At 44.6% G+C, this 25,423-nt stretch overlaps 1 protein-coding gene across 6 annotated transcripts; it reads right to left on the bottom strand.

The window, feature by feature from the left end:
• Positions 1-1,113: 1,113 nt before the first annotated feature.
• ZNF398 (zinc finger protein 398) lies at positions 1,114-24,989 on the bottom strand. Of its 6 annotated transcripts, none has more exons than XR_004954010.1 (7): positions 24,752-24,988; positions 21,480-21,875; positions 17,597-17,723; positions 16,947-17,060; positions 9,972-10,085; positions 1,752-8,692; positions 1,114-1,259 (listed from the first exon to the last, which is right to left on the bottom strand). XR_004954010.1 is itself a non-coding variant. In XM_036230738.1 (6 exons), exons 3-6 carry the CDS (start codon positions 17,628-17,630, stop codon positions 7,536-7,538), a joined length of 1,419 nt encoding a protein of 472 aa, XP_036086631.1. In that variant the 5' UTR covers positions 17,631-17,723; positions 21,480-24,168; positions 24,752-24,989; the 3' UTR covers positions 1,114-7,535. The 6 variants fall into 6 exon arrangements, 4 of the variants coding, with proteins under 4 accessions (XP_036086631.1, XP_015981394.2, XP_036086632.1 ...); XR_004954011.1 differs by having other exon boundaries at positions 1,967-8,692; XM_036230738.1 differs by having other exon boundaries at positions 1,114-8,692; positions 21,480-24,168; positions 24,752-24,989.
• Positions 24,990-25,423: the final 434 nt, after the last annotated feature.

Below are 25,423 nucleotides of genomic sequence, written 5' to 3'. Positions count from 1 at the left end.
GACTCCTTAGGTTTCAAAGCCACTGGCATCCTGAGTGTGACTGAAGACCAGAGTCAGGGCTTTCTGGAGGGGAGGGGCCCTGGGGGCAAGGTGACATAGCTCCACGGCTACGCAGAAGAGGCACAAAGCATTAATGCGGGACCACAGGCTAATGTTCTGTATTATAGTTTTAAGGTCATTTTGCCCTTGCAAATGAGTTTCAACATCCTCGTCTTTTTCAGTTCTACCTTTTCCCACCATTTTTATTAAAACTTAAATGCTCGAACACCCACACATACTTTCACGCTCCCTCTCCCTCACTTCCTTACGAACTTCTGAAGATTCCTGCTTTCTACCTATGTAAAGTTTGGAGAAAATATTATTTTCCTCTCTTCAGTTTATGTTCAGCTTTCTTGGAACACGCATTTCATCACCTTGACAAGTCTTGACAATAGATAAGTCAAGTTCATTGGCTTCTCTTCAGTTCTTAATGACTCTATGGTACTTCCCCAGTCTTAATGGACACGTAATTGCTTGGGTGACGAAGTGAGTACACTACTTCCTAACGGTCCTAACGCAACAGGCACCTAGGGCTTAGCAGCCCTTGGTGCAGAAGATGTTTTATGTTGGTAATGATTGCAGCATGCTCTCTGGAATCTTCTCAGTGGGCAACCCTTCCACTTTTAAATGTGGATTCAATTACTAAAAATGGTCAAAATTCTTTCAAAATAAAGTCTAGTGTTCATGCAGAATACTGTTTTTTCTAAATGCAACAAATAGGGTCCTAAAACCACGTATTGCTGTTAAATGTGAGTTAGTAATGATGTCACCAAACATCAGCAAACTGCTCTTACAGGGAGGTGCTGGCCTCACCGCCACAGAGGTTAGGGAGGCCTGGGGCACAGGCCCTGGGACCACGTCCATCTGTCCCCATCCAGCATCCTGCCAGTGTTCTACATAGCAGGCCTCTGGGCAGAGCGTACAGCGGGCACAGCTGAAGTGAATGCTGCTCTCCCACGCCGCCAGAGCACCTAACTTAACTACTGAGAGCTGTCAGGACTTCTCAACAACCATTCCCATAGCCTTATTTCCTTCTGAGTCCTGCCTCTAGAATCAAATGATGACTTCCCATTGTAGATTCAAAGACCCTTTATTAATCTCCAGGCCACAGCTCTCCTGCTCCAGTAAAGCAGGCTAACTGGTCATTTCCAGTCCGATAATTCACGTTCCCTTTCTATGATCTTCTGAACTCACAGGCACATTAGAATCGCTTGGTGGAACTTAAAAAAAAAAAAAAAAAAACATTTAACAAACATCCCAGCCCCTTCCCGGAAGAAATTAAATCATGCCTCGGTGGGCCCTGGCATACACGTCTTTTAAGCTCCCCAGGACATTCTAATATTCAGCCTAGAACAAACCGGCGTAACAAAGCTGCCCTGCTAGTCCTCACATCCATGCCTCAGCCCCTGGGGGAAATGAACATACTAAATTTTCACTAATTTTCATTGGCTAAAAATAAAATATTATCGATTTAATTATTCTTGTTCATCGTTTTTATCGTGCTGTTTACTCACTGAGGTTGGCTTGTAGATATTGTTTTTCTTATGTAATTTGTAAAAACTATAAACTCAAAACCAAGAAATGGCTTGATGTACACAGCTTTATGTACGTTCTTAATTTTGAATTCTGTTTGTTTAACCCAATCTCTTCAGTAATGTGCCTGTATTCCTAATTTGTTATAATTCCTCATACACACAAAACTGGGTAGGTACCTCGAGTAAGCTGCTGGTAGAAGTCAACACACGACATAGGTCCACCTGGTATTCTCTGCAACCAACCACTGCCCACACATACTTCTGTTCCCCCACTGCTCCCCAAACTTCGATCTCGGGCAGCTTCTCCCCAGCACAGGCAGGCAAACTGGAAGAAATGACCGTTGCCCAGTCTTGAATGAAGAGAAGCACCAACAACACAGGAAATCGTTTACCTCGTCGACAAGTAATTCTCCTGCGCCTGCTACATCGGCATCTTCTTCCGAGGCCTGCAACATGTCTCAAAGCGCTTTTTAAGGCCTTGCCTCATTTGAGCCTCGCAACACCCACGTAAACTTGGTAAAGTGCGAGTTATCCTCACACTACAAACGAGAAACCAAAGTGAGATCAAAATTCTAGCCTCCTGACGTCCTTTCTAGTATCATTCTCATTGTCATAATCCTTATTTTTATAAAAGTATTTAAAATACTGTACACAAAATGTTCTTCTACATTACACGGAATTCACAGGGAAGAACCACCACTGAACGACCCCAGCACCCTAGAGCCACCACTGGTATTTCGGCGTGTTTTCCTAGGCTTAAGAAATGCAATTGACTGCATTCTATGTATTTAAAACAAAAATTTATAGTTTCGCTAGAATTTTATCAGTTTGTGTGGCTTTAGAGTAATTATAATATAGTTAGAATGAGACTCTATTCTATAATGATGCTTACCTCTCAAAAGTGTTTATTCTGCTGTGCTGAAACAATTGCTTGGTAGGGCAGAATCTGGAGAGAAGCCAGACAAGGAAAACAGGACTAGGAAGTAAAATCTTAAAGTCTATTTTAGAGTTGGAAGGGGCATTATAGTTCGATGTGCACATTAGAATTAGGAAACAGACCTCCACAAATTAAGTGCCTTGCTCCATATCGAGAAGGTAGAGAATGCTAGGCTAGGACCAGGACCAGAATCTAGTTTCTCACCCCTGCTCAGCTGGTCTTACCACTGTACAATTACTCACTGAGGATCCATGTCCATAATAGCATGTGGCACCATGAAGGACATAAAGACATGGCCTTAATATCCCTTGGATAGCTCAAAGTTTAGACCAGTTTCAAGATTTTATAACAAATACTGGCTTTGCTAATCATATAAAACAAACAAACAAACACAAAGCCACATCAGCCAATGAGGTTTTATCGAATGTTGTCTTTGACACGTAACCTGCCAATTTTTAGAGCATGGCAGCACACTGCTTTAGATGCTACTCTCATTGGACCGTATCTTTCTGCTGGTCTTGGGGGTGAAATCATTTGTTTTGAAGAGGCAATTTGACCGAGTGGACATAAGCCATTGTGTGTGTGTGTGTGTGTGTGTGTGCGCACGCATGTGTCTGTGTGCGTGCACGTGCGCCTATTTATGACGGAGCCATACATACACACATATATAAAATTAAGACCACAGTTACACACTTAAAAAAGCTGCAGCAGGGTCAGAAAGTGACAAATCACTCCTTTTGTAAGGTAAACAGCACCTTCCAGGTCCTTTATGCAAGAGACACCACGCTCTGCCCCAATAGTGCTAATGCAGTAGGAGTGTTTTAAGAAAACGACGTAGGAGAAGTGGATTGTTTCTGATCCTGGTAGTCCTAGAAATGTCATACTGTGCCACTGTGTACCCATTCCCAAGTCACAGATGTTGGTACAGGGACCGCATAACCACCCCTCCTGACTACAGCTGCCTGAACCAAGATGAGCGCAGACCCCAAGGGCAGCCAATCCAAGGGTTGTCTGGAAACTTCTGTGGCCTGGTATAGAAAGAGGAGCTGGGCCAGATCCCAAGCCTTAGAAACTAAGAAAAACCAAGGGAGTCAGGGCCACAAGGTTCCATGGCACACGGGAACTTGTGGGAGCCCCGAGGTACGGAAAAGACAGGGCGCGAGAACACGGAAGCAAGCGGCTGAGACGTGGAGCACCCGCGTGCCGGCACGGAGCAGCCTCGGTTCCTGCTCCTCTCCACCGAAGGCCCGGTCAGCTTCGTGGCCCTCTCCGGCTGGTCCTGTACACCTCTCCTGATGGCCGCCACCCTGACACCTGCAAGTCAGGCTCTGCGCTCAGCACTTCCACAGATTTCTGCTAACCAAACACCCCTGAGACAGAGGTATCATTCTCTCTATTTCCCAGATAAGGCAACTAGGCTTATGATGGTTAAATAATCTGTTGTTACCTCTGAAGACACCAGGACTTCAATCCAGGTCTAGGTCTGACTCAGTCCATGCTCTACGGCTTTAAGCTGTACTGACCCACGTGTCCTCATGGTAAGGTCCTGTGCACTGCCCATCCCATCCCCCCACAGCTAACTTGAGTTACCTTTAGCTTGTAAGAGCCCGACACTTCCCTAGTCAAAGAATGTCCTGTGTATAAACCCTGTGAGAAGTGACCGATTCCTCTGCAGAGTGAAGAGAACGGGGTCTAGCAAACACACAGACAAAACACGCATCTGATGGTAACAGAGTTCCTTTTGGGGAAAGGCTGTTTTACGCATTGCTACTTGGGTAGTTGCTGAGGACAATTTTTGTCCAAGATGCTGCAATATGGGGAGAAGGGACAGGGTGTCCTGCCCTCTTCAAGGGCATCTGAGCAGAAATCTGGGTTCTCCATCCCATTTGGAATGAATAGATAAAGGAAATCAGTCCTGTTATGTTAACAAAGCTCCCGCAGACTGAGACAGGGAACATTGGTTACTTGCCAGTAAGCCATAGGGTCTGGTCCTGGTTGAGACAGGCGTGGACACTCAAATCCCTCAAAAATGTTCCATAAAGAGCCCTGCAGAGTCGCCCATGGGAATTCGGCAAGAATTAATGAGGGAAGTTGTGCAAAGCACTGCTCTAGCTAGAGACCAGCCATGGTGCTGCCAATATCGGATACCCAGCAGAAAGGATCAGTCAGCGGCTTTCGCCTTCTAGACAAGTGATCAACTTCCATTTATTTTCATATCTGTAACCGAACCACGGGTTCATCTTATGGTAACAATGAAAACCTAGTCAGCGAAGAGCAAATCCGATTATAGGCAACATCTGGATCCACCCCGAGGAGACGGCACCTATTTATGGGATAGTACAGAATTCTTGGCCCAGAGAGCAGACTGATGAGACATTCCTAGGTTTCCCTCTTTCCTGTCACTTCTGCTCAGGACAACCAGTCCTCAGGTACCTGCTCAGCTGCTGAGTTAAACGCATGGCTTGTCTCGGGGGCCCTTGATGGACCAAGTTTCTCCACACACTGAAACCTTTCTGTTGCACTATCTTTTCCACTGACCCACTTCACCATCCGCTCTCCAGTTTGGAGCTGGCCTGGAGTCCCACTCGGCAGAGGGCTGGTCGAGGGAAAGGAGCCCAGAGTGTACCCTGGCTGAACTCCCTAGTTTGCTGAAGATGAGGATAACACGCACTTCCAGCTTTCTCGCACGGCCCTCCCTATTCCCTTTCATTCAGCTTTGTTGGTATTTGAACTGTGTTCGCTTCTTGCCAAAGTTTGGGTCCCTGCTGGCTAGTTCCTCACAGAGAGACTATGAGATCATATATCTGCGGTATTTTAACCTATGGGTCTCTTTTATTAGTAAGCTGTGTCCTCAGTAAATCTATGAGTGAAAGAGAATTTTCCATGTTATCTAGTCCAACATACTGTATGAATCCCTTCTCCAGCATACCCTGGAAAATGCTTAGATTTGTTCAGAAAATGGGTGCACCACCTAAAGGCAGTACTCTGAGTCTTCTCCCTTTTCATTAGAGAGATCAAGGTGCAAACCAGAGCTGAAACTCAAATTCAAGCCCCTAGTGGGTCACTGCCAAAACTAGAACTCTCAGAACCGCCTAATTTTCCCATAGTATGGGTCTAGATTCTAGCTAGGAAGCTCTTAACCCCAACAAGCCAGGGCTGTGCTCATCGTTTGTCTTGGTTTGTTCTATACCCTTGGGCTTCCTCACTGCCTTCAGACTGTACGTTAGGACAGCAGACCAGGTCTCACACACATTCCTTAGGTTCCCGCAATCCCTGGTATTGTGAATGTCACAGAGCAGATGTTTTATAAATATTATCCAGACGAGCGGCATGTTCAGACAGAGCCTCCCCAGGAACAAAGCTAGCTGGGGTAAAGGCAGGGTAAATGCTGGGCTAGGTGATATGGAAAAAATGGGTTCTTCCTCGACCATTTCATCAAGAAAGTGTCCTAAATCCTCAGAGACCTTGTTTCCAGGCATCTTAGGAAGAGCCAGGGTAAACGAGAGAGTGCAGGTATAAACAGTTTTTCTGCCCAAGACTTAGGGCTTCTGCATTTTCTTTCTACCTCAGGCTCTAAGCAAGAGTAAAATAACGAATCAAATTGATTTCAGTCAAGTTTCAGCAAGAATGTCTCTGCTTTGATTTTGCTGTCTTATTTGGCTTTACCTGGATAGAAGCCAGAGATAGAGAGGATTCTGGCAGGAGAAAGAATGTATCAAAAGACTTTTTAAAAAAATTTTATAGGCCCACTTTTTTCCTCTCACCAACCTCATTTTGGTGAAAATTTGAGATCTGTAAAGGAAAAGATTTACGTCCCATTGCAAAGCCACTTAGGAATAGAACAAGGCTCAGACGTTCCCAGGTGACTAAATGACCCTGACAAAAGAGCACATTCTAGCCAAGCTCCCTAAAAGCAAAACTGGCAGGAAGAGGCTGTCCTTGTCTGGGTGCAGCACGCAGCTCTCAGTAACCTGTGAAGTCCCTTAATCAGTCCACTGCCACTGCCAATGGGGGGACAGCCAGATGGTCAACACACACTCTGATGGCTCAAGAAAACTGTTATAACACCATCACCTCACTACTAAGGAAATGAAAGCTGAGCATCCTTGGGTGCTCACCATAAAATGCCATAACGCTTCTGGAAAGTGCTGTGGTCTTTTCTGCTGACTGTCAAGAATACCAAACACCAAGAACAACAACAAAAAAAAGCCATCTTATTGGCTTGTAAATGAGAAGGACAAATTTGATATAATGACTCTCAGAAACAAGGTTCAGGCACAAATTTTAGGCTGTTCTGTCAGTTCTCTGGGACCTCCAGCTTTTAAAACTGGGGCTGAGCACACTGCCCTCAACTTTTTAACCAGGATCTCAGCAGAGGTGTAGTAGTTTTAGATGCCAGTAAGAGGCTGAATGTTTCAATCAAACTAGTGAAAGTTAAGAACTGTTCTCCTTAAAACACTTTTAAAGTCAGATTTCTTGCTCACCCAATATTAAAGCAAATGTATTTAGAAGAGTTAGTCTAGGAAACCTAGGAAGGCATTTAGAGCTCTCCTCTCGGGAGAGGCAGTGCTTAGCACAGGCGCAGACCTAGGCTGGTGTGGGAGCTTGCGCGCTTCCTTGTCTTACCATCAAGGGAAAGGCTGACGAAACGCTCCCTGCCTCAGGACCAGCTTCGAGCTCTGGAGGCGCTTCCCGCGCACCGGTCCCTACCCAGGGCTGTAATCATTCTCACTCTGTCACCCCAGGATGCATTACCATGAGGCTCAACCTTGCCTTCCTATCTCTCTGCAACTTCTGCTTAGGTCAGATTTTTGAAAAGATGGGATGCTGGGCTCCTTTCCAGGTCTTTCTGGATTTCAAAATGTGGTGTTCTTGTAATGCTGTGAAGTTCCAAAACTCAAGCATGTCTCAAGTGCACGGGACCCCACACTCATCGAAGTGCCAACAGTGATGACTGGGGGGTGGAGGGGCTCGCGGGCCTTTCTCTTGCCCTGCTGTGAGCAGGGATAACCAGGAAAGGAGGTTCATAGAACTCCCCCTCCGTTCCCCTCCCCATACCACTGAGTGGCCTCTAGGCCTTCAGTGTTAACGCCTAGGCCAGAGGTTTCAAGCCCCGTCAGGAGGGGCCCCGGGGGGTCAGGCGGCTGTCCGGATGGGTCACTCTCGCCCCCACAGCCTCCGCTGTGGCCTGAGCGCAGGTGGTCCTTGAGAGTCTGTTTGTAGCGGAAGCTCCTGCCGCAGTGGGCGCAGGGGTAGGGCCGCTCGCCCGTGTGGATGCGCTGGTGCTTCATGAGGTGGTGCTTGCGGATGAAGCTCTTGCCGCAGTGCGCGCAGCTGAAGGGCCGCTCGCCCGTGTGCAGCCGCCGGTGGTTCAGCAGGTGCTCCTTGCGCATAAAGCTCTTACTGCAGTCAGTGCACGGGTAAGGACGCTCGCCCGTGTGGATCATCTGATGGCGGATCAGGGCCGAGTGGCCATTGAAGTCAATGCCGCACTGGGGGCAGGAGAAAGGCCTCTCCTGCGCATGCCCGCGCTGGTGGAGCAGGAGGCTGATTTTCAGGCTGAAGCTCCGGCCGCACTGCGCGCAGCGGAAGGGCCTCTCGCTGGCGTGAGCGCGCCGGTGGCTGGTGAGGCGGGCCTGGTCGGCAAAGCGCTTGGGACAATCAGGACAGGGGAACGGGCGCTCGGTGCTGTTATGGACCCGGAGGTGGTAGGTGAGTCTCGACGGGTGCGTGAAAGTTCTGGCGCAGTGCGGGCAGGTCGGGGGTGTCTCAGCGGCGTGGGCCTGGGAATTGCTGCTGAGCTCGGCAGGCGGGGCAAAGTGCTTGGGGCACTGGGCGCAGGATACGGGGTGCTCACCAGTGTGGCCGCATTGGTGGGTCAGCAACATGTCTTGGCTGAGGCTCTTGCCACAATGGTGGCATGAGAACACCTGCTCTCCTGCTGGAGGCGGCAGGGGATAGCTACCCAACTGAGTGAAAGTCACTTGTCCCTCAGAGGCTTCCGCCAGGTCAGCGGCCGGTCGTCCAAAAGGTGTCATGGGTGCAGACTGCTGGCTTTTGAAGGCCACATCTGAAAAAGTATCCTTTGTTGCTGCTGGTGGTGGAGGAGAGAAGATGACTGGAACTTCGGGGCACAAGGAGGCTCTGGCAAGGCCTTCGGCTTTGATGACAAGCTCTTCCTCTGAAAGAAAGGACTCGGAGTCACCCCCGTCAACAACCGCCTCATAGCGCCTCTCCTATTCCTCCCCAGCTCTCACTGCCCTGAGCTCTGACGTGGCTCAGATAAGAAACGCGGGGAGGCCTGAGATCATCGTCAAAGCTTGTCCTCCCGCCCACAGATCGGCAGAGAATTCACTGCGAGCCCCTTCAGTGTTCTCTGTTTGGAAAGGAACAACCTTGGCCATCAAGCTTCCCAGCACTTTCCTGCCGTCTGCCTCTGTGCACACTTTGCGAGAGTCTCTGTTGCCTATTGTGACAAGGACTAAAAGCATGCATTTATCTTTTTATTCTGTCAGACAAATCCTTTGCAATTGTCGGCTGTCTCTTTACTTACCCTGAAAATAAAATACACATTTCCGCTTTGCATCTTTGCCCGTTCGTTCTGTCCTCCCATTTGTAGAATGCATCGCCTCTCTTCCCAAATTACAGCTAACCATATCGCAGCAATCTTCTCAGGCCCAATTCTGGCTTCGCATCCTTCTTTAGGCCTTATCTAAAAACCTAAATACCTAAACTAAAACTGACATGTGTTCTCCAAGCTTCTCATTTCTTATAGTCATCCATCACACTCGCCCTTGACACTCAACGACAGGCCTAGTATTGCTATGTGTCCCCAATATAAATGTCTTGAAGAACAGAAACTGTCTATTTTTATTTCCTAGGGTCTAAAAAAAACATAGGCATAGAAGATATGTAAAAGCAGGCTGCATTAATTTTATAAACAATTGGGTCCCTTCTGACCTTAAGAGTCTCTTCTGTAATTCAGATGGCAAAATATAGATGGCACTAAATATCGCACAAAGACATTTGTTTCTCTCCCCATCATTGTCTTTCTTGGGAAAGAGCTCTTCATAAACATTCCCGTTGTGCCGCCCCAATAATATATTTGTCTCCGTTGCTTGTCTTCTTCCCGCCCCCTCTTTGTTCTATCCTTTCTACATGATCTTTAGATGTTCTTTTGTCTTTCCCCATCCTCATACTTGTGGTCCATCTGTATGCATTTATTCTTCTTCCTCTGACAATTCTAATTTTTCTTTACACTTAAGAGTGTGTTCTCTAACTTAAAATTGATCTTAGTTTGATTTTGGTTTCATCTTTAACTTCCTCGAGTATGTCTTTTTTTTTTCCTTTTCCCATTCTTCTCCCACTTCCTTGCCTCATCCCCATCTCACCTGCTCTCCTCCCTCAGTCCCAACATTAGCTGGACCTGGGCATGAAAGTCTCTTCGATTCATTACTCACCGGCATAGGTACCTTTGTATATGTCACTCTCCTTGGACTCCGGTGGGGCACCAACCTGGGGCTCTTCCTCTTGTTTAATCCAAGACAGGATATCCGATGTTGAAATGCCAGGCTCTGTTTATGGAGGGAAAAGAGAACGGCCTTCAGGGACTTGAATCAGAAAGTGAAAAGAATCATGTTGGTTTGTTGAACATTACATTCTCTAAATATAACAAAACTGAACCAACGGTAAAAAACAAAAAAAGAAAAGAAAAAAAGCATATAACATCTAGAGAACCAGTTCAAAATTAAACCAAATTTATATATTTTTATATGATATACTCAGCTCGATTCACAACAAATTTTCAAACATTTCAAAACAAATCACAATTTTTATTCTAGAGATGACACCCTGAAATAATCTAGAATCAATAGTCCCTTTAATTTCATTAGCGTACTTACTTTCAAAATGTTCTCACTTTTTCCCTCACAACTTTTTAATGAAATAATGAAGTGGGGAATATTTTGTCCATTTACGTAGAGAGGGACCACGGAGGTTAAATAAATTGACAATAAAGAAGTATTTACGGTGAAATGCCATATTATCAAAGGTTGCTTTAAAATACAGCAGGAGAAAAGCAAAGAAACAAGACTGACCAAACATTTTTTTTCTTAAATGTTAATTAAAAAACAAATACATTTCTAGAATTACAAAGTTAGATCAGTTTAAACACAGACCTGACTCCTCAGAAACATACTTTTCAAGTTCCCCATTGTAGGCTCTTTCTAAGAGATCATATTACTTTTGCTTATTAAATGATATAAGTCATTGTTCCCTGAACGTTGGGATGGGGAGAATAGTATTTGCAAGTCCCTCAGATCCTGAGGAGTCTTTTAGAAAGAAAAACCAGCCTCCGAAGGCTTTGCACATAACGTCCCTCATGTGATCAGTGCAGAAACAGCTGTGCTTGCTATTCTAGCCGAGGCCTATATAACCTTTTTTGGCCTAAGAGGACAAGCTGGCAAGCTGACAAGGTCCAGAGAGTAAATTCAAGCTCTCTATATTATTTCTCAGAAAAGCTTTGTAGGCAGGTTATGGCTTTATTGCTAGCAAGTGAAAACTTGCTGGTTTACGTAATGCCTTTTAAGTTAGTTGGAGACCACTGTAATCTAAAAGTGTACCCAAAGCAGAAATCAGAGGCTGGATAAGATTCAGGCCCCAGAGACTGTCAGCTTACCCAGAGAACAGGGAGAATACAGGTTTTCGCACATGCAGCAGGTTGCCTTCCCAACTTCCTACTTTGAGCTGCAAGGCTGAAACGTATTAAACACATTTCAACCTTATCTTTTTTTTTTCTTCCAGATTTTACACACACATATATCAAGAAAGAAGCAGGAGGGGATATGCTACGTATAAGGAAGAGGATCTTTTAATAGTCATCCAGAGGATGAACTTCTATTCAACAAAAATTAGACTTTTTAAATGTTCCATTGTTTCTCTGCATCAGTTTCTGAATGAGTTAGTGGTCTAAAAAACTCCAAAAATGTGATTTGAGTGGTTTTGACTTTTTTTTTGTTTTGTTTATCATTAGAAACTCATAGAATGTTATACATTTGCTGAGTTTCAGTCCATTGCAGTCACTTTTTCATGCTCACATTATCTCTTCTTTGGCCAGTGGGAATCCCTCAGATCAGCTTTATACCATTTCACGTTATCGAACATCTAGTTTCTTCATTTCTGATATGACAGACTATCCCAGGTCCATCCTGGACATTTCCTCCTCCAAGCGAACAATCAGTGATCTGAGAAATGAAATATAGACCACAACCTGGATGATAGGATGCTAACTGCTAATAGGTTGTCATTGCTTCTAGATCTTTTCAACGAATGAAGCTATAAATAAAAAGTATCTCGAGTTTATATTCATATTTAAGATAATAGGGTTTTAATTAAATTACTTGATTTTATACTTGTATCTTTTCTCTCTTACCCTGAAAATTTGATTTCTAATGACATTAACATAATCTTTGCTTTTCTGAATATATGTTTCAAAATACCAATATTATTGACGAAACTATGAACTCAGTTAAAAATTTTTTGGTTCTTTTGGTCTTTAGGATATATCCTTCTATGGGTATATAGTTAAAATGCTATGATTTAAAGTCATTTGAAAGAAATCTATGTATTTGTCACCAATATGATAGTTATTTCAGCATGTCTGATCTAAAAATTTTTTTAATTATGTAAAATATTTATGAGATTCCAAAATCAAAACTATAAAATACAGTACATTCAGAGAGGTCCAGATTCCATTTCTAGTCTCTCTCTCTCTCTCTCTCTCTCTCCCCCTCCCTGAATAGGTAGCCATTCTCACTGGTTTTTGTTTTAATCTTCCATTGTTTCTTTGTGAAAATATAAGCAAGTATGTATGCATCTGAATATTTTCCCTCTTTATGTGGCATACTACACAAACTGTTTTGTACTTTGATTTTTTACTTGACAGTGTATTCTGGATATGTGTCCAGAGCAGAGATCTTTCTCACTCCCTTTCCCAACTGTGCCCAGTAGCTGACCACTGTTTATTCGAGAGTCCCCTACTGATGGGCACTTGGATTCTTTCCACTCTTTCATTACAATATTAGTCAGCAGCCAACCATAAAAGCTATGGAGGGCTCAAAACAAAAAACAAGCCAGTTCTCCAGAAATGTCAGTGGCTGTTGCTATTACTGGCTTCCTGGTTAAGTATGTTTTTACTAAACTTGGGAAACCCCAGAAAGTTAACCATTCCTTCTGAATAATGATGCTAAAAGTCCCTCTGGTTACTTAACTAACTAGATCAGTACAATTAAGTAAATATTTTATTAAATAATTGGGTCTTAGCACTGTGGTCACAGACTGCATAGAATGTGGTTTTATCTACCAGGGTTTGGTGGGAGGGTGTAACCTGAGGACCTAGGAAGTAAAACAAAAGGAGAGCTTAAATTCTAAGATGGCCTGATACAGACAGATACCTGTGTGGTGACAGTATGGCAGCTGCTGGCCAGGTCACCACGGTGGCACTCAAAGCACATTCCTCACAGGCCTGAGGAATCCCAACAGTGGATACTTAAAGAAACACACAACAAAAGTAAAATCATTGGTTCATTCAAGCAGCAAGCTTTGGAGAAAGCCATAGAACAGAGAAAAACTGAATACTGATCAGGTAAGAGGAAGTCAATAAATGTTGAGGTTTTACATTTGGGAGGTAGTTAATAGAAAGGCTGATCACAAGAAAATATAAAATTATAATGTTTACACTGGCTATGATTTAACTATAAGGAACTGTGTGTGTGTGTGTGTGTGTGTGCGTGTGTTAAATAGCTAAGGGCCCATGCTATCTGAAAAGGAGCTGGAACCTTGAGTTTCTGGGTATCCAGAGATGCTCTAAACTGAGTCGAAAGTGGTGCTGAGATCTGACTTCTTAAGCAGACAATAAAAAATACCTGACACAAAAAACTACTATTGGTAAAAATGTAAAAGCTTTTTTAAAACTTTCTGTTAAATAGGTGTGGGACTGTAATATAGCCAGGTGAATGTGTTGAGTATTTGTGTAATAATTTAAAACTTCTAAGTTTTATCATTTCTGAATCTTATTATCAAATAAGATAAATGAAAATAAAAGGGTTATCATATTGGGATGTGCCTTAATCACTAATTTATTTAGGAAAAAATGACCTTGCTGGGCCATAGTGAACAGGGACAAACATGGAATAATGGCGCTGCATCTGAAATGAAAATGATCAAAGAACTCTCCCCAGGACTATAAGATTTAGAAATGAATTTATTTTACTTCTAGGTCATTCTAGAATCTTGGCTTCCAAACTAGAAGAAGGGCTAAATAATGTACTTTCAGTAATTATTCCACCTGAATATCTTGGGTAAAATTTTTCTCCAAAGAATTCTAAAAATCTGGAGTTCAAGATTAAAACTATCAATGACCAAATAATGGACACTTACACATGGCTGGTCTGCAGTTTTGCCCTAGTAAGAGAGTTAAAGAAGGATTTCAGAAAATTTCAGGATTATACTTTTCTTTATTCTCCCTTTCGGTACTATTCTCTAATAACTGTATGCGACTTCATCTAGGATACTAGGCATCAGTGATTATTCCATACAAGGATATAATAATTTCTTTTATTATATTCAATTGGTGATGGAAGGTATAAAATTAATTCTGGAATTAAATAAAAAGGAGGAGGTGCCAAATGGCACCTGTTACCTACCCTAAATCTATTCTATCTATGCATTTTTATTTAATTATAACACAGTTCTTCCCAAAGATCTAAAATAGAATACGATAATAAATTATGGGTTTATTTTATAAAGAAAATGAATAAAATCCAAATATATTTTAGAAAATTAAGTATATCAATATTCTAATATAAATCACCTGGTCTAACAACAAATTACATGGTATATGAAAATTAAGATGATGATGTTAAAGAAAGAAGCTGCTTGCTCAAAAATAAAAAACATTGATTAGTTTTTTTCTATTAGAACAAGATAAAAAAATAATTTAAATGGGTACAGTTAAGTGGAGAGGATCTATCAAAAAGATATTTTATTAGTTCTGTAACTACAGTGGCCTAGAATTAACATCCTCCACCCAGTATGCCTGTGAAACGATCTGTTACGTGCCTCAGTGACCAGTCTGAAACTCCTCTCCACTGAAAGGAACCAGGACTTAATGTGTTAGAAGAAAAATCTAAACTCAGCCTGTGTTAACACAGCAGGCCTGAGACTGCCTATCCTTACAAAGGCTGCTTGCAAGGTTGGCCCTTGGCTGGAAACAGTTCCCTGCACTGATATAACATTTTCCCTAAATGTCAAATGTCGAGAGTGCCTCTGGGGGCCTAAACTACTGGGACAGTGTGGTGTCTGTTCAACACCTGCTTTCCTTCCCGGAGTCTGAAGTTTAAGGACTTCCTCGGCAGAGGGCGACTACGTGACCAGCTCCCAGGAAAACCATGGCCGCTGAGTCTCTACTGAGCTTCTCTGGGAGCCAACACTCTGCCTGTGTTGTCACAACTCCTTGCTGCAGGAATGAAGGTGTCCTGCGAGCCTCCCCTGGTTTCCCCCAGACTTTGCCCTGTGAACCTTTTATCTTTGCTGATTTTGCCTTGTATCCTTTTGCTGCAATAAATCTCAGCCCTGAGCATGACTACATGCTGAGTCCTGTGTATCTCCTAGCAAATTACTGAACCTAGAGGTGGTCCCGGGGTCCCCCAACGCAACCTGGAACATTTTTTTTTAAGTATTGAGATAGTGCTGGGAGGACACAGGAAACAATTTAAAGTCCTCTTACTTGCCAAGTTGACAGTTAAAACAACACAAAGAAAATAACTGAATAAAAAGTCTTGAATATATAGTTAAACATTAAAGGGGGAAAATATAAATAGTCCTAAAGATAGACACATTTGAGGGTTTTTAAAAAATGCTATATATCGATCAGTCCCAGTCAAATGATTCCCATTCTTAGTTCTGCTAAATATCTAGGTTGCTAATCGCCAATGAAAGCTAAAACAGTAAAGAATCGAAACAGAGTACTAAGTAAAGTCAATGCTTACACCGTTTAAATAAAAGTGTATTAACATATATAGGTTGATTACTCACAAATAGAATCTTAAAAACCAAGGTAAAAATAAATTGACAAGATGGCAGCTATATGAAACTTTCATATACTATTTATGAAACTAAATAACTTATCTCTTTTCCATTTGTCCCCCAAAATAAAATGACACACTGATTTATTTATTTATTATGGCTATATTATGTAATAATAGACCAAGGAGTTATTTCCAATAATGAATCTTTCTGAAATCAACTCACTTATCTTTATTTGTAGTATTATTTTAGACTCATTACATATATCCATGACAAAGATATTAATCAAATTCAACCTATAACATGGCCTAAAATCACCCACACATTCTTTAAAAAATGTTAGTAGTTATAAGCATACTTTAGAATGTTCAATTAAAATTTGAGCATTTCACTGTGTGCAACATTTACCTCAAAAGAAAAGAAATAAACAAATATTGAACTTTAGGTCAATGATATTTATGCTGAACTATTTAAGGGGAAATGTACTGATGACTACTGATTTGGGGATGGGTGGATTAATGGATGAACAGGGGGATGTGGAGGTGGATATATATGTGACAAGGAAGAGGAGTGAAATGTTAGTGGTAGAATCTAGGCGATAGGTATCTAGGTCTTCAGTGTAAAATTACTAAGACTTTTCTGATTGTTTTAAAATTTTCATAATAAAATGTTAGAAAAAAATAACAGTGTATGGGACAGGGGTGGGGATGTAAAAGCTCAAGCTAGCAGAGATGTCTAGAAGATGAACTTTCTGTGAGCTTTGTATCCGCCAAAGAACAAAAATGGCATGAGATTTTTCTGATAGCAGAGGTGGGACTTGAGAGAAACTATTCAACTGGACTTTGCTAGCAATTTCCCATGCACTATCAAGCAGCTGCCAACCAAAAATATTAGGGAGGGCTAATTAATGACAGCTGGCTTCCATACGAGGCAAAGTCTACTTTGGGGTCTGCTGGTTAAGTGCATCGCTGGGGGACCGGGCTGACCCCTTGCCCCTCCAGCACTTCTGAATGACCAGGCATACATTCCCCGGAAGTCACTTCCCTCCAGACGGGCACCACTGCTTCCTCGGCCATCTAAAGACATGTTTATTTTACTAAATAATTAGGTCTCAGAATCTTTGTCATGGAATGCAATTAACAGCCCTCAGAAGTGTGGTACTGATGGGTGAAGGCACAGGTCAAGGTGGTCTCTGAGCTCTCTCCTATGTAAATGCCTGAGGATCCAGTCACGGTCTAGTTGATTTAGCACTGCGCGGCTCTGGAAGCCCCTAGCCCTGCTTACTGAGTTCTGAGCCATCATCTGTGATCTGAAAGGGAAACGAGGAGTAGATAATCTCTCCTCCCACTCACCTTCACTGGGGTCGGTGGGAATCTCACTTTCCTGTGGCCCTGTCTGGTCTTCTGCATTATGTTCTCCTTCTGGCTGAATCTGAGATAAGACATCAGGTTGATTCATGGCATAATCTAGAAGAGGAAGAAGGGAAAGGGGTATGACAAAGAGATAAATGAGTGACAACTAATTGCCATCAAGGCTGAGCTAAAGGCTTTGAGGTCCACGGTCCAAGGGAATTTCTTTTAGATTCTAGATCCCTTCTCCCCATTCACCTCCAACTATGGATGAAATCTCGTGGGAAAGCAGGTAAGGGGAGAGTAACGTGCGGGGAAAGCACGTGTGTTACTTTGGCATGGCCCTGCTACTTTCGTTAAGAGGATAGTGTGCCTCAATGGGAGATCAAGGCCCTTTCGAAGTGAAGGATACCCATGGAAACCACTGCAGCCGGCACACCCTAACACTGAACTTCATTTTCTGTCCTATGATTGGCACAAGGAGAGATTATGTTTCCTATTTAGCAAGGTGACGTGGAAATCTTTGGCTAGGAACCAGAATCTGAAGTGTGTGAGGACAGAGTGAAAATGAGGACCCCTGGAGGAAAAGGGACTGTTCTGAGCCCTCCTGGAGCTGCTGTCACCACATTCAAAAGGTGCCAACTTAGCCTCACCCATGGAGATGAGAGACTCGTAGTTGCCCTTCATGATATTCTTGTAAAGTTCCTTTTGCCATTCTTCTAATTTTTCCCACTCTGGAGTGGAAAAGTAGATGGAGATATCATCAAATGTCACAGGCACCTGAAATTACAATCACACTGGGGTTAGTCCCTCCCAATGCAATTCAATCATGCAATAAATCTTTACTAAGTGCCTACTAGTTATAAGAGATGCTGAAAGGATACAGATCCAACTTCCAGAAGTTGATAATGTTTTCAAGGAGAAAGGTGTAAGCTTTAGAGCTATAAATTTGGGAGGCTGGGAACATTACTTATAAGCAATCACTCAGAGATAGGTACAAATGTGAAGCAGTACTCAATTCACATAAGATAACATATTCTAAATATCTGCTAAGTACAGGCTTTTCCTAAGCACCTGGACTATAAAAATAAGGTTTCTACCTAAAAGGGACAAATGACTATATTCAAATTAATGACATGGATAAGAAATTTTAGAAATAGAACTATACTGGAGCTGGGGTGAGTCTAGAAGAGATGGGACTTTGGCTAGTCCTAAAGGACAGGTAGGTTATGAACAGGCCTAATGGGAACAGGAAAAACATTTAAGCATGGAAAAATGGAGACTGCTTTCGGAGAACGACTAAATACTGCTTCACTGGTTTCACGTAGGGAAATGTCATATACAGAGGAGAATCCCCCCACTCTCCAGAATAGTTTTGTCTAAAGCTAGGCATCTATCACTAAGCCAAAACTGTAAGGTTCATCTGTAAAAAAAAAATTCAGGAGTTGCCTGGGGAATTCAAAGTGCCCAGTGTGGACACTGTCGCCTGGTGTAAAGCTTTCCTCTGGCTGGTGTTTAGCTGTTCTTTGTCATATGGCTTGCTCGTCCTCCTCCCGCCTGACAGCTTTCTACAGTTTTAATCTTAAATGTGAGCTAACTACTAAGTATAAGTCAAACCATTTAGTGTAAGATGAACAAACTTTATAAGTGAACCTAAAGGAAAAAATAATAAACCAAAAATTAAACGAACCTCTAATACACATTCCCAGAGAAATTTGAATAGATATTGTAACCATTTAAAAAAAAGTCCAGGCTGCTTTTTAAAAAGGAGCAGAAAATAAATATTCTTGAAAATTAAATGTATAATTGTTAAAATAAAAATTAGAAAGCCTGGAAGGAAAAGTCACAGAATTCCAGTTAAAAAGATAAAAAGTAGGAAAGAAAAGTTTAGAGACAAAGACAATAATCTATCTGTCAAACTGTAGTTCTGGAAAGAGAACAGAAAATAATGGAAAGGGGGACAAAATATTATAAAAATAGAAATGGAAAGGGAGACAAAATCTTATAAAAATAATTTCCCAGAGCCAAAAAGATACCAGTCTTCTGACTGAAAAGCCACATCAAGAGCTCCACACGGATTTAAAGATCTACACCTAGACATGTATGTCGTCAATAAAACTGAGAAAAACAAGTCGAAAGAGAAGATAAAAGCTTCCAGAGAGAAAAAGTAGGTTTCTTAAAAACGAGTAACTGATTTGGTATTAAACTTTTCATTGATGTCATTAGATGTTGTGAGCCAAAGGACCAATGCCTTTAAAGTTCTGAGAGAAATATTATTCAGCCTTAAACAGGAAGGAAAATCTGACATGGACAAACCTGGAGATGGCATGTTAGTGAAATACATCATTCACAAAAGGAGAAATACTGTAATATTTCACTTATATAAGAGTTGTCAAATTCACAGAGACAAAGTAGAATGGTGGTTGCCAGGGCTGGGGGAAGGGGCACGGGGAGTTTGTTTAGGGGACAGTTTCAGTTTGGGTGGTGGTGATGATGGTGGTGGTGGCTGCATAACAGTGTGAAGGTACTTAACACCGTTGAACTGTGCACTCAAACATAGTTAAAATGGCACATTCTATGTATATTTTACCACAATTTTAAAAATTAAAATTAAGAAAAAAATTCCGAGGGAAAATTATTTTGAACTTGGAATTCAAAACTAAGGGTAGAATAAGAGTATTTTCAACAAAGAACACCAAAGTTTACTTTCCATATTATCAATCTAGCGAATCTTCAAAACATTCTAATTTCACTAAGAAATCTTTACATCACAACATGATTTTATGTATTTTCGTTACCCAATTATCCAGGTAAGACAATAAGTAACTTTAATTTACCTTTTCTGCTAGTCTTATGGTAAATACTAAGTTTAAATTATCCCAGAGAACGTCTGGAGGGGCTCCAGACACAAACGGAACACACTGTGGGGAAGGCTCTCTCCTGTACTGACTCTGACACCCCCAGCCACTTCCTCCTTGAGTCAGTTGTCATTCTCCCCATTTTTTCTGTCCCCACTCTCTCCCTTTGACCTGCTCCAGTCTTCTGTCCCCAGCACTGCACTGAAATGACTTGTTAAGGTCGCCAGCGAGGTCTATGTCGTCCAGTCATAGTCACCATCCTCACCTTCTAGACTCCCCAGTAACATACGCAACCCAAATGATAACTCCTACTAGAAATGCCTTTTCCCCCTGTCCCTGTTGCCCCCACACACGTTTCTGTTTTCTTCCTTTTCCCACCTCCTGACCACTCCTTGGTCCCTAGACCCTTTCTCTGGCTTCTCCACTTTACCTCCCATGGTAACCATTTCCAGTCTCATGACTTACAGTACGATCTATACAGCCACGATTCACAAATATTTCTCACCGTCGAGCTTCGGAGGCCACTTAGCATCTCTCGTACATTTTAGAATCATCTATGGCTTTAAAGATTACTAATGCTTAGGCCCCATCCTGGACCAGAATCTCTAGGTATGATGTCCATCAAAATTAAAAGCTCTCCAGTGATTCCTACGTACAGCCGGGGCTGAAAAACGCTGCTCTGAATGACCTGACCCCTACTCATCCCTCCAGCCGTGCTCCTGTTTACTCGCTGCACACCGCTAACTGGCCTTCTTCCTCTCCCTTGGTGCTCCCGGTTTGTGCCTTCAAAACTTTGCACGAGATAGTCTTTCTACCAGAAAGCTTTTCTGCAGATCGGATCTCACAGTTGGGTCCTCTCCGCCATTCAGTCTCAGCCTAAATACCAGCTCCTTTATGAGAACTTCTCTGACATCCAATATAAAATAAATCACCAGATAGCACTTTCATTTTTATCGAAGCACTTAAATGAATTCATTTTCTTGTTTGTTTATATTATCTCTTTTTCCACTAAAAATTTAAGCCCCAAGGGAGCTTATGTGAATTGTTCACTGCTGTGCCTTCAGGATGCAGATATTGAGGAAAGAATTTAGTGTTCAAGAAATATTTGTTGAATGAATGAATAATTGGGTATGCTTGGGAACTAGCTGCCTTAAGGCTGTTTTCCACAGCTTAAAAATGAAGTTGGTTTCTTTTGTTATATGGGCTACTCCCTCCAGAAAGGCTGGGCCCTAGCATTGCGGCACACCTCTCTAAAGGATGCTGAAGGACAGTCTATGTCAGTCCCACACTTACAAATTGCCCCTATTAACCACTTACTCTATATTGCTCCCTTGCCCTCCCTCTAACCCTTTCACCGGAATTGCCAACAAATGCAAATTGACTGATTTAAACAATATTTAATTTAGTTTCCGCACCAAGATTGCGGCAGACCGGTTAACAAAGAAAACAGTGCCTTGGGGGTAATGAGTAGGAGAAAGCAAGAGAAAAAAAATCCATCTGCCAGATCGCCAACTCTATGCTGGAGAGCTTCCCACTCTGCAGTCTGACACTTCGAATGATCACTGAATTGAACATGGAATGCTTTCCAAATAGATAAACACAAGATGACTTTGTGGTCCTTCGGCCTAAGTGACTGACCAAGACTACCCCTTACACCTAGAACTGAAGGACTGACTACCTTGGGGATATCTCCTTTAATGCCCGGGGGCAGCCGCAGGATCCAGAAGTTCCTGTTCCTCAGCAGGTTCTCCAAGTTCTCCAGCCGCCTCTGCAGCAGCCCGTACTCCTGCAGCAGCGTGCCCAGCACGCCCCACTTGCCCTCCAGCTGGTTCCCAAGATCTGCCACTGTCTTTTCACAGCTGGCCAGCTTCTTCTCTGCTGTCCCTGCCCGTCCTTCTAGGTGCAGGAGTCGTCGGCTGTGGACTTCCACCTTTCTCTCTATAGCCTGCACGGCTGCCACCACTGTCCACAAAGAGATGGCTGCAGTCTGTAGGTGTGCCTCGTTTGTTGCTGGGGGTGTGGGAAGAGGTAGGGGCTGCAGGGATGTAAGGCATTCAGAGTCCCATTCGGAAGTCTGTGTGCAGTGGAGAAACAAGACATTGAGTGTTAGGAGCCCTAACCCAAACTCAGATCACATGAGGACTGCTTAACTGGCCAGCTGAGATTAACTAAATATAGTTTTCATACTATCTGGATAAGCCTCATCTTTATGGAGCTCATCAGCATCAAAAGCCAAGAGAACTGCTTTGGCGGGTCAGGGATGGATTAAATAAGACAGTGAGTGAGTGAAACTGGATCAAGAGCCAGCCTGGCATATTCCCTGGGATGCAAGGCCCTAGAGGCCAGTCATCCACAGACTCAAGCTGCTGCTTCATCTTCCATCTGTGGGAAAGGCCTACGTGCCCCAGCATCTTCTCAGGTTTCACTGAGCTCAGTGCCCTCTGAAAAACCCCTTATTAAGTTCTGGCCCTGTCCACCAGCCTGCTTACAAATCACAACCATACCAACTCAGTAATAGCTGAGGAAGCTTTGAAGGTTGAGTCTGGAGAAAGCATGATGGCTATTTTCAAATATTTGAGGGTTATAAAACAGGAGGCAGAACAGACTTGTTTAATCTTATACTATGTTACTCCAGAAGGCAGAACTAGAATCCACATGGCATTTTCAGGCTGGTAAACTTTGGCCTATATAAGAAGCATTTGAACTAGAGCTTCCAAGGAAACAACAGGCTGCCCCATCACAAACGGTGCATTGAAACGGTGTATAAAGAAATTGCTACAACAAATAGGAGGCTGGACAAGCATGACCTCTATAAAGCCACTATGGATTTCATAACTGGCTCTCTGATACAACCTCCCACCTCTCCGGCTCACCCACTCCTATGCTCATATCACCTGTTCTGCAATCCCACGGAACCCTTGACCATTCCATTTGCTCCTGGTTTATCACCCTGCACCAGGCTTTGCTTTATTCCTCGGCCTATCACTTCTGCCACCTTTAACTCTTTCGCTCATCCCCATCTTTCTGCTCAATTAAGTTCCACGTTTGAATCAATCCAATCGTTCCCATTCTGTTTCTGTAAGCAGGCTGGTAAGTTTCACAACTGAGTAAACTGGTGTCACTACACACCAATGGTCTCCAAGCTTAGCCAGGGTCTCAGCTCTGCCTGAGGCCCCCATGCTTCTTTGCCTAGTCCATATAGTGGCCGCTACAAACTCCCGGCCTTCCCCTTCAACTTTTACTATGATGCTTCTCAAACTGACAATTTGCATAAGAATCATCCAGTAATCTGGTTAAAATGCAGGCTTCTATTCAGCAAGTATGGGAGGAAAATCGAGATACTGCATTTTTAATAAGCTCCCGGGGGATGCTGATGCTATTGGCACAGGGAGCACACACTGAGAAGGAAGACCCTTGGTCACTGCAGGCCCCCGCACTCTCAGATGACAGAGGAGAAAATTAAATCAATTAGACCTAAATTCACTGAACTTTCTTTTTCTTTACATTCCTTACCACTTTCAACTCCTGAGCAACTTAATCCATGTTTTCTTATTTCTGTCCCACAGGAAAAAAGGTTCATCCTGTCTAAAACTAATCTTTCCACTCATGCTCTGAATGCCAACTTCTTCAACAATTTTGGGTACATTGTCCTTTTCTCTTTTTTATGGTCAACATTTGTCTCTGCTGATTCTTCTGCACTGTTCAATGCGGTAGCCACTTGTGGCTATTGAGCACTGGAAATGTGATTTTGATTGAAATATACTGAGTATAAAATACACACCAGATTTTGAATAGTGTGGAGAAAAATGTAAAACTTCATTAATTTCTTAATTTTTACTACACACTGAAGTATTTTGAATGCACTAGGTTAAATAAATGTATCATTAAACTCAATTTCACCTATTTTTTTTTTTTACTTTTTAAAATTGACTAATAGAAAATGTAAAGTTACATGTTTATGTCTTCCATTATATTTCTATTAGACAGGGCTGGCATAGACACATGATCACCTCTGACTTATTTTTTTTTTTAATTGGAAAGGGGAAAAGGTGCAAGGGTAGAGATGGCATTCCCCTCTGCTCTATTCCGCACCCCATGGTTACTGCTCCCTCTTTTTCCTCCTCTTTTCTCCCTCACTCTCCAGTCGCTCCTCAGTAGCCCGGTCTGGCTCCTGACCCACTGAAGTGGCTCTCCTTGGGGGCACCGAAGGCTTCTGCTGGAAATTCGAGGCACGCTTTTCCGTCCTATGTTCCTTGCCTAGTCCCTGCTCACTCTACATGGGTCTCGTGCGCAGGGACTGTCTCGGTCATCTGCAGCCCTAGCAACTGGCAGAGGGCCTGGCGCCCGCGGGCCGGCGGCAAACATCCCTGAATGAACAAACACACGTCAGGTGACCCCACCCTCGGCCCCCGGCCCCGGTTTCATTCGGCGGCACTGCCGGAGGGCCTCCGGTGCGGCCGGCGCTGCCGTGTGCTGGGCACCGGGGAGCCCTGTCCTCACGCAGTCCTTCAGCACGGCCAAGCGTTACCGTCACCGCGCATCTGGGGCTGCGCGAGGCTCGGGTGCGCGGCACCGAGGGTGACAGGGACGGCGCCCGCAGCTGGACAGTGGCCGAAGAAAACACGGCAAGCCCAGCGCCCTGGCCGGCTGCAGGGGGTGGGGGGTGACAGCAAGCGGCAGGGTCCCCCGCACTCGCTGGAAACCTGACGGGCTGGGAGCCCCGGGCTGCACCCCGAGGCGCGGGGCTCTCACGGGGCGGCGGGGTCCCACCCAACACGCAGGCGCGCCCCGGCCGGCGGGCCCCGCGGCGCCGGTGCTCGCCGTCCCGTCTGCGCGCCGCGCCTGACAGGCGGGGCTCCCGCCCTCCTCCCCGCCCGCGGGCCGGGGGTCGGCGCCCGAGGCGCGCAGACCCTCCCGGCGCGCAGCGCTCGGCGCGCGGGCTGCGTTTACCGGAGCCGGGGCCGCCTCGGCCATGGCCCTGCGCTGTCCGGCCCGGCCCGCGGTCGTCGCCGTCGCTGTCGCCGCCGCGCGGTCCCACACAGGCCAGCCCCCGGCCTTGCCGCAGGTGGCACCCGCCCGGCCTGGCTTCCCCGCCCGGGCTCGCGCGGCCGTCGGGCCCGGCTGCTCAGGGCGCGGAGACGCGGCGGAGGCGCGGGGCGGCCGGCCGGAGGAGCTCGGGTGGCGGGCAGGCTCGGCGGCGCTCGGCCCGCGGCGGACCCTCAGCTGGCGCTTTGTGGGCACCGAGCGCAACGCCGGCGCGGCCGCGGCCTAGACGCGCCGCCCGCTCGCTCGCCCGCCGCGCAGCGCGCCCCCTGCCGGCCCGGCGGCCGCTCTGCCCCGTGGCTGGGCCGGCTGCGCCGGGGAGCGGTGGTTGCTGTAGAAACCGAGTGTGTTGTTTTCTACGCACCCGTACAGCGCTCAACAGGCTGCAGTTTAGGGCCCGGCGCAAACTGGGGCTCCTCTGGGGAGTTTGCCTCTGGAAGGCCCACCGCCTGAAAGGGGAAGCTCTCCGGCGGGAGGCAGCCCAGTTCAGAAAGGTGGAAACGGGCGGTGTGCGGGAGCTCGGTGCGAGGCTGCAGGTTGAAATGAGTGACCCAGGGGCACACAGCCGTGATGCAGAGC

This window comes from Rousettus aegyptiacus, unplaced genomic scaffold (assembly GCF_014176215.1).
Source record: "Rousettus aegyptiacus isolate mRouAeg1 unplaced genomic scaffold, mRouAeg1.p scaffold_m13_p_13, whole genome shotgun sequence".
NCBI lineage: Eukaryota > Metazoa > Chordata > Mammalia > Chiroptera > Pteropodidae > Rousettus > Rousettus aegyptiacus.
This window is presented reverse-complemented; position numbering and strand designations above follow the sequence as displayed.

What these genes read in the sequence shown, in the direction of transcription:
- ZNF398 (XM_016125908.2), bottom strand. Translation starts at nt 24,775, where the DNA reads ATGGCCGAGGCGGCCCCGGCTCCG. An exon ending in TTAAAGGAGATATCCCCAAG is followed by an intron (nt 17,724 to 21,479) that starts GTAGTCAGTCCT and finishes TTGTAATTTCAG; the next exon opens with GTGCCTGTGACATTTGATGA. An exon ending in ATACAAAGGTACCTATGCCG is followed by an intron (nt 8,693 to 9,971) that starts GTGAGTAATGAA and finishes CCTTTCTTTCAG; the next exon opens with AGGAAGAGCTTGTCATCAAA.